Raw genomic sequence first — 7,907 nt, forward strand, 5'->3', positions numbered from 1 at the left:
ATTACCTAGATAAATAAATACAAACATTAGAATGAGCCTATAAGTTAATAGCAGAAAGAAAACAACCTCATAGAGCTGAACATCCTTGGAATTGCCAAAGGCTTCAGAAAAAGGTGTGCACCAAGTGTCAATCATTTTCTGCCAAGGAAAAGGATTAAAATGCAGCAGCAACAGCCAGCAACATCAACAACAACAATCAGAAACTGAGGTAGCAACCAAAAATTCTTTCTTTTTCTTTTTTTTTTTTAATTCTTGCACAGTCATTTTAACTTTTAACCACTCCATTGCCACTGAGGCCCTAATATGCCTCTAATCTCTACTATAAAAAAATGGTACAAGAATTCATCTCATCTAATTCATAATCTAACCAGCATTTTATTTTTCAAGATGATTTCACGATAAAAGATGTATAAGGTATTAAGGCACCTTTCTCGGTCTTTGGCTATTATCAAGGGATCAAGTATGGTAAGAGTTTAAGGTAATGTCGTTTGAAATATATACTAAAATATATCCAAAACAAACATTGCAAAAAGAACCATACCTGGGAGCTAGCTCTAAATGACAGACAGACTAAAGATACTTTTGGGACAGCCAACTTCTTGGCATCAACCCGATCTCCATTCGAAACGATGGGCAGTTTTAACGTTCTACCATCAGAATAGGTTACTTCTAAGCCAGGAAACTTCACGGCTGCCATTGCAGGAATAATAATTTTGTTTGCCATTGCAATCTACAAAAACCAACATCAGAATAGTTCCAATAAATAAAATTCTCTCACAAAGTACTTAACTTTTGCTAGAAATCAGCTAAATTTAGGATTTAACATTTTCCTTTTACAGATTTAGAATTGATATAAATTTTAATGAATAAAAGACTAAATATATACCTTACCACCATGTTGTTTGAGCTCAGAAATGTCGGCGAAATATCCTCTATTCATTTCATCGGCACTGCCCTAAATCAAATTAAACCAATATCTATTAAAACAAGATCAAATGAAAAGAACTCAAAAAAGAAAAAAAAAAGACAAATACTTAAACTTACAGTCTTGCCCGTTCTTTCTCGATTGCTTCCTTATTTCCAAGCTGAAAACAATTAAAAAAAAATCAAGAATTTTAACATCAAGTATTTACCGAATAAACAAAAATTCAGATTCGTTTTAAAAATAAAAAAAAAGTAGAAATATGCCTGGTAGATGTCGAGGAAGCGATTGGAGGATTTTCGAGCGAAATGTTGAGGAGGGAAAGACAAAAGCTTTGGTTCATGATTTAGGAGTTGTTTACAGGTGGGAATCGAAGCTCTTGTTTGGCTTACCACTCGATTTACTCTTAACATTTTCGATTTTTGAATTCAGATTTCTCTTCTTCGCTTTCTGTAACCCCTAATAAGGCACTGGACGGGAAATATATCACGGGCCCCCGCTTAAATTTCAAAACAAGAAGTTTGGTGATTTGGGCCATTCCATGTGCAGTTGGGCCCAATTAATTATTTTTAACAAGGGCCCAATTCATTTAAGAGGTCAAATATATATATATATATATAGAGAGAGAGAGAGAGAGAGAGAGAGAGAGAGTAGCTATAAGAAACTAGGAATTGAATCTTGAATCTAATTTAGTTTAAAAGAGTAACTATCGTCTGATCAACGCTTAGGTTATTTCTCACTGGTTCTATGTTTTTAAAAAGCTATTGGATTCATTTTATTATATTCTTTTTTCTTTTGTATAAGAGAAATATTACAAATGAGGATTGAATTAATTAGAATTCGAACAAGCCTACTTGTCTCATTGACCAAAATAATTGTAGTCAAAGGATATATTATTGGGTCTAGAGTATATTTATTCTGCTATCATTTTATTATGTGATCAGTATTCTTTCTGAAAAAAATTATATAACTTGATAGAATATGCAACGTCTATACTTATAAACTTAATTTTTAAAAATTTTTTATCTATTGTATGTGAGATTGAAACACATGATTAGCATGACATTAAGTTTTGGAAATATATTAATTTGTGGTTATATTGATGGATCTAATTGACTTCATCTTATAGTAGGTTACTCCAATAATTTCTTATTGATCAATCTATTTGACTTCATCTAATAACAGGTTACTCCAATAATTTCTTACTTTGCAAACAGTTTGATAATATGTTGGATTAAAGATGATGGTGCCCTTATAGAGTACTGAAAGCTTTAAAACTTGGTCTTTAAAACTTGGGAGGCAAAGTGAAAAGATTGAATAAAGAAGTGTTTAAAAGGAAAAACCATCAAATAACCAGGTTCTGATTGCCTCATTCACCACCAAGAACATACCAATATCAGCCAAAAGGGAGGCAGGGTCCTTCAGAAATCCAGATTCATGTATGGACTGGAGAGAGAGAGAGAGAGAGAGAGATAAAAGAAAGCATCCCAAAAGATCAAAGAATATATATAATGGCCACGCCTGCAAATGCACCACTGAATTGCTTTTGTAGCCCAAATGACCAGCAACCACTCTATTTGGAGGGCCATATCCTTAATTCATCAAGGTTTTGAAATGAGCAAGTGTTCTCCTTCTTCCCATCTGCCATCATCATTATAAAAGTCATTCATGTTTTGTTTTTTTTTTTGTTCTTTAATGAACCCGATTCTTGTACAAATATCAGATGCTTTGCACACTTTCTGCAGTTTCTTTTCTTTTCCTCTTTCAAGATGCCTAACCCTAAACTTGGAAAAGGGAATCAAATTGAGTGGAAGTTATTATAGTTGACTGGGGACTCCACTTCTGGTATTGGGGCATTGGATAAGTGCCCTTATTGGCCTACCAAATGGAAATATATGAATATTGGTAGTGGTCCTTAATAGGGGTAGCATACCACCCAAAAGATACTAGGTTCCAGCCATTCTGTGCCTTTCTTGTCCTTTGTTCCTGAATATATACTAATTGTTTAAGCTTAATTATAAACTCTGTTTATCAAAGTGCTGACAATCTTTTCCAAATTCCCCTCACAAACACAACCAATGTGAGTAAATGTATAGGAGTAGTTCTGATGTGTTATTATGGTTTGGTAGAGTCTTTGTAATGAGATCTAATGCATATGCATATACATAATTAATATTATTTCATTCATGGACTACAGTAGAATGCCAGTAGTCTGATAAGCTAGCTATTTGGATTCATAGATATAGCACAATTCATTATCCTTACAGTACAGTAATTTTGATGTGGCCACTTAATTTATTCTCTTTGATTCTTATCGAGTAGCTCATATCATGATCAGACTCAGGTTCGATCTCTGAACTCAAGCAGATCAGTGTAGTACTTTGCTAGCCAGCCCTCAATTATCTGAACTTCAGTTTTTCGTTGCTTGACCAACCACTGTGGATCACTTTTCTTCTCTGGCAGTATATCCAAGCAATGAGATCCTGCAAAAAAAGTTCACAGGTTAATGTAAGTGCATGTTGTGATGTGACAGACACTAAGACATAGTCCTATATTGTAAGAGAAGCAAAGTACCATTGATTGTATAGACTGCAACAACACTACCTGATATGTTCTCCAACACCCTGTGATAAGATGGAAATTGTCATTAAGCTATGTCAAATAATTAGATGCAAATGATCTGGAAGAATTAAATATAGTATATAAATTGAATATTAATTTCTTTTTCTCACCCGCCGCTGCTGTAGGGATCTCTCAGGCCATTAGAGAAAATGATGTTACTAGCAAACCTATGGAGAATCAACTTTAAGTCCTGCCAATGATGGGAGATTTGAGGGCTTAGGTATAAGGTTAGATAACCGAAGATCATTAATAAATGTAGAGGAAGTTATCAGGACAGCTGTTTGAATTAAACATAATTGAAAAAGAGATCAAGAACACACATGGCCTCCATAGTAAGTTGTCACCCAATGCGGCTGCGGCTGGACACCAAATAAGCTCTTGCACTTCCTTATGAACTTGTTTAGATTGAATGGCGCTGGTGGGAACATAGAATCATTGTTGCCATGGCCTATGGGCATCACCATCTCACTACATGTCTGTAAAGAGACCGGCCATGTAAAATAAGTTAATTGGCAATTGCATGCAATCATGAGAGAGTTAAAGGAAGATCAGTGGCATTCACATCCAATACAATTTCATACCAGGCACTTAGCCTACTACTAGTGCTATAATTTTATAATTCAAATTTGAGCATTCAAGATTACATTCCTATGAGTTGGAAAAGTCAGTTTTTATGCTCATCTTTTTCTTAAATTCTAGATGTTATGTCATAAATTAAGGCTCCAATACCATTGTAGAGAAACAGTCATTCTAAAAGTTTTATAAGCATCCTTGAATATGTTTTAACAGGTTGGCATTGTTGTCGTCACCACTATATAGAGTGATGGTTAGAACTAAAAGGATGACATAAATGTATGAACCAGGGGCATGATCAGCTAGTCACCTCTCACCTGCCATCTCCACCCCATGTATGTTTCATCAGTTGGATGATTGTATTCGTTCATGTCATAGCATGATTTATTTCCCATGTAAGCAACAACACCGGCAAATATTCGGCCGAGTATATCAGTTCCTTTAGGAGCTCCATCAATGCCACCACAGACGATACTAAGGGGATAAGTGGGAGGATGATCATATTGAGCGGCTTCAGAATATATTGAATCTAAGTAGTCCTTGAGATCAAAAGTTCTCTTCAATTTTCTGAATAAGAAGAAAAGACAGAAGTAAATATATAGGTTGTTGGTGCTTATAACATTAAACATGACATGTTGTCAACAAGAGTCATAGTTTACTTACTTGCAAGTTTTGAATTTCATGCTGAGGATTGAGAGACCATTAGACTTGGAAGCAACTTTATCAATTTCATCCCATGATTCTCGAATGGTTTCATAGCAACCTTCACTAGTTTCCTGTCCATCATAGAACAAGTTGTAACTATATTAAAGGAAGGGAAAAGAAAAAGGAATGGTTTATAGTCAAACGAGAATCAAAACTAAATCGACCAATTGGAATTAGTTTGATGCTTTACTTTAAAATCCTTGGTCACAATTGCGTAGTAACCAACTTGTGGTGCAAGGTCATCAAAGTAAAGAATTGGAGCTGAGGAGGCAAGAGCTCCAAGAGCAACATGCGGATATTTTAGCCGAAACCATGCCGCAAGCACTGCAAAACGTATAGAAAATAGCTTTCAATCTACAGGTATGAATATGGTCATAGACCAAAGAAAATTTCCGTTAACTGTTTAAATAAGGTTTCGTAAGCCACTTACTTCCCCCATATGATCCTCCAATGACAATGACCGGAGAGTTCTTCGAAGAGAATGCTTTCTTTATGTGAAGAAGAATGGCAGCATAATCGGCTATAGCTTGCGCTGAGGTGAAATAACCCCGAATACTGGCATTTCTCAGAGCTGCTTCCCTTGATCCGAACGGTATGGATTTTCCATAGAACCGGTGCTGCCAAGAATGTCATAGTTTCTGAGTACTGAGAACAAGAGGAAGACGACGGGGAAGAAAGAGTTTTAACTTTTACCTCTATATATACTAGTAAGGCCTTGAAACGAGGGGCATTATCAGTGAGAAAACCGATACCGGATAAGTCATTATCCAATGCTTCTTCTGCACCAAAAAACACCAAGATTGGTGCACTACTATTTGCACCACTCCAGTACTTAGAATTGACTACATATCTTTGTGGAAAGGTGGTATAACTTTCCGGTCTGTAGTTGAAGTGATCAAGTGTCTGGCTGTAAAAGAAGGTCTTGAAATCTTTTGAAACTGAAGTGGATGTGATTTTGGGTTCAGTCCGGGTTGTTCTTCGAAGTGCTCCTAGCCTTGGGATGCTGAACTGTGTTCCAGAGACACAGGAAAAAGATATTAACGAAAACAAAAGCAACTGATGAAATGAGTGCCTAAGAAAGCCCATGGCTTTGTTCATATGCTAGAACGGTTCCGAGTTCGTTTCTTGAGCTCTGCTAGTTCAAGAGCATCGACCCTAAATTTATAGGATAAGAGTTGATAACTATTAAATCATAAATATAATATAAAATTTATAAAATAATATGTTAATTTCGTAATCCAGTGAGAGTCTGGCATGTGTTTTATTCAGGGATTAAAGAAAGATGCTGTTGGCTCAATAGAAATCAAACTGTCTCGAGGGTACTGCCACTTTATCATTGAACCCCACACTGTTCATCACATGGGGGGGGGCGGGGGGGTGGGGTGTGGTGGGGAAGGAAGAAAAGAACAGAGGAAGAAAGCATTCAATCCTTTTTAAAATTTATGACAACCCCTGATGACGACACAACCTCATTACATAGAAATTTCCAGAATATTTAAAAGTCTGGTCGCCGAATTTGGAACAGTAATTGTTCTTTAGGGATTATTTGAGTTCAAATTTGAGTGACGAAATAATACTGGCCTTCCCTTCCTTTTAAGGCTTCTTTTTGTTCCAAAATTGCCTAAAATATTCTCAACTTAAAGCAAAAAGTTGACCTCAAGATTAAACTCTAGAAAAAGTAACCTAAAACTAAACCTTGTGATCTATAAATATTTGATATATAGCTTGTTTTCTTATGGATTAATGTATATAAATTAGATGCCGATCAAGGTACTGGGAAATGACCTTCCACTAAAGAATGTTTCCTGTAACTTTCTGCCTTATCATTTAAAGATTACTAGTTGCAAAGTAATTTCGAGGTAGTTGATTGACTTCAACCATCTAATCTTTTTAACAGTATGGCCAAATAGTGATCATCATTAAGAAAGTGTATATATATAGGAAAATGGGCAATATAGAGGAAACAAGAGTCAGTTGCTTGTCACTGGAGCATTTTCTCCACACCTCCAAACATTATAAAAGTTGCAATAATCTTCCTTTCTATTCAGTTGGTGTTTTGATTGATCAACTCTAGCCTAGCTATAGGGTGATAATCTAGTAGGTGTAGAAATTCTTTATCTAAGTGTTACTACCATTGTTCTTTTATTGGTCCATTATTGACCACCAATCAAACATCTCTAATGATGCTAATTGCACTTCATCTTAATCGATTGTTTCCTTTTCCTAGTTTAATATGGCTAAACATATATGAAAGTGGGTAACCAATTTTTGCCAACTCTCTCAAAATAGATTATTGTTTGAGTATATTGGACCCAAAACCTATTTATACTCTCATTTTAAAAAATTTAAGGCTTGTTTAACATTGCGTTTGTCTTGTCCAAAAATGTTTTTGATTCAAATGAAATACCAAATGCATATTGATTTGGCTTGTGGTTGACATTTAAAGGATCTATTTCTAATGTTGTTTAATTATATATTTACTCGCTTCTGAATAAAAAAAAAGGTTACTATGCTTATTTAGGAATCTGTCACAAAGTCTTCATTATAGTGTTGAGTAAATTAAATCCATTAAAAAAATATATCTTATTTGAATGAATTGAATGAGACAAAGTAAAGTGTCTTAAATAATGAGATATTTAAAACAAAATATTTATATTTTTGAGATTACTAAAAAAGGTATTTGGTGAGTATATTATATGCAAAAGTTGGTTTGTTTTATTACATGGATCAAAAGCACACTAATAAGGTAACAATATATTCTTTTATTATAAATATGGATGGAGATTATTAATTGAAACTAAAGCTTAATGTTTTTGTGGTTCTCTACTTAATGTTTAGAAAGTGAGTCTAATAGATTGCAATGCGAAATCACATAAAATCATATTTTTGAGAATTTTTTTGGTAATAAAATCACACTTACAAGAAGTATAAGATTTAGTTTAGTAATGTTACTTCTAACTCTATAATTATAAAGGAAAGGATAAGAGATGTAAATTACACTAATACCACCTTTCTGGTTAAATTATTACAAGTAAAATAATGTTCTACCCTTATAATTATTTAGGATTGACTATTTAATAAAAGT

General features: G+C 34.4%; 2 protein-coding genes across 6 annotated transcripts in view; both read right to left on the minus strand.

Annotated features, from left to right (window-relative positions):
- Positions 1-1,376, minus strand: part of LOC110412175 (ATPase complex subunit) — a 3,150-nt gene extending 1,774 nt beyond the window's left edge. For 3 of the 4 annotated variants that reach the window (XM_021422657.2, XM_021422656.2, XM_021422658.2), the window contains exons 1-5: positions 1,189-1,376; positions 1,045-1,085; positions 887-950; positions 542-730; positions 67-138 (exon numbers count right to left, since the gene is read on the minus strand). In XM_021422657.2, coding sequence (XP_021278332.1) covers positions 67-138; positions 542-730; positions 887-950; positions 1,045-1,085; positions 1,189-1,335 — 513 coding nt within the window. In that variant the 5' untranslated portion in view covers positions 1,336-1,376. Of the gene's footprint in view, positions 1-66; positions 139-541; positions 731-886; positions 956-1,044; positions 1,086-1,188 lie in introns of all 4 variants that reach the window. The other variant, XM_021422659.2, reaches the window with a different exon arrangement.
- Positions 1,377-3,082: 1,706 nt separating this feature from the next.
- LOC110412213 (uncharacterized) lies at positions 3,083-5,970 on the minus strand. Of its 2 annotated transcripts, none has more exons than XM_021422730.2 (9): positions 5,516-5,970; positions 5,253-5,439; positions 5,013-5,146; positions 4,781-4,893; positions 4,435-4,684; positions 3,865-4,020; positions 3,655-3,734; positions 3,527-3,546; positions 3,083-3,405 (listed from the first exon to the last, which is right to left on the minus strand). In XM_021422730.2, the coding sequence occupies exons 1-9, from the start codon at positions 5,918-5,920 to the stop codon at positions 3,263-3,265; spliced, it is 1,488 nt and encodes a 495-aa protein (XP_021278405.1). In that variant the 5' UTR covers positions 5,921-5,970; the 3' UTR covers positions 3,083-3,262. The 2 variants fall into 2 exon arrangements, with proteins under 2 accessions (XP_021278405.1, XP_021278404.1); XM_021422729.1 differs by having other exon boundaries at positions 3,497-3,546; positions 5,516-5,968.
- Between the last annotated feature and the right edge of the window lie 1,937 nt (positions 5,971-7,907).

Source organism: Theobroma umbraticum, unplaced genomic scaffold (assembly GCF_002168275.2).
Source record: "Theobroma umbraticum cultivar Fairchild unplaced genomic scaffold, ASM216827v3 scaffold_95.0, whole genome shotgun sequence".
Taxonomy (NCBI): domain Eukaryota; kingdom Viridiplantae; phylum Streptophyta; class Magnoliopsida; order Malvales; family Malvaceae; genus Theobroma; species Theobroma umbraticum.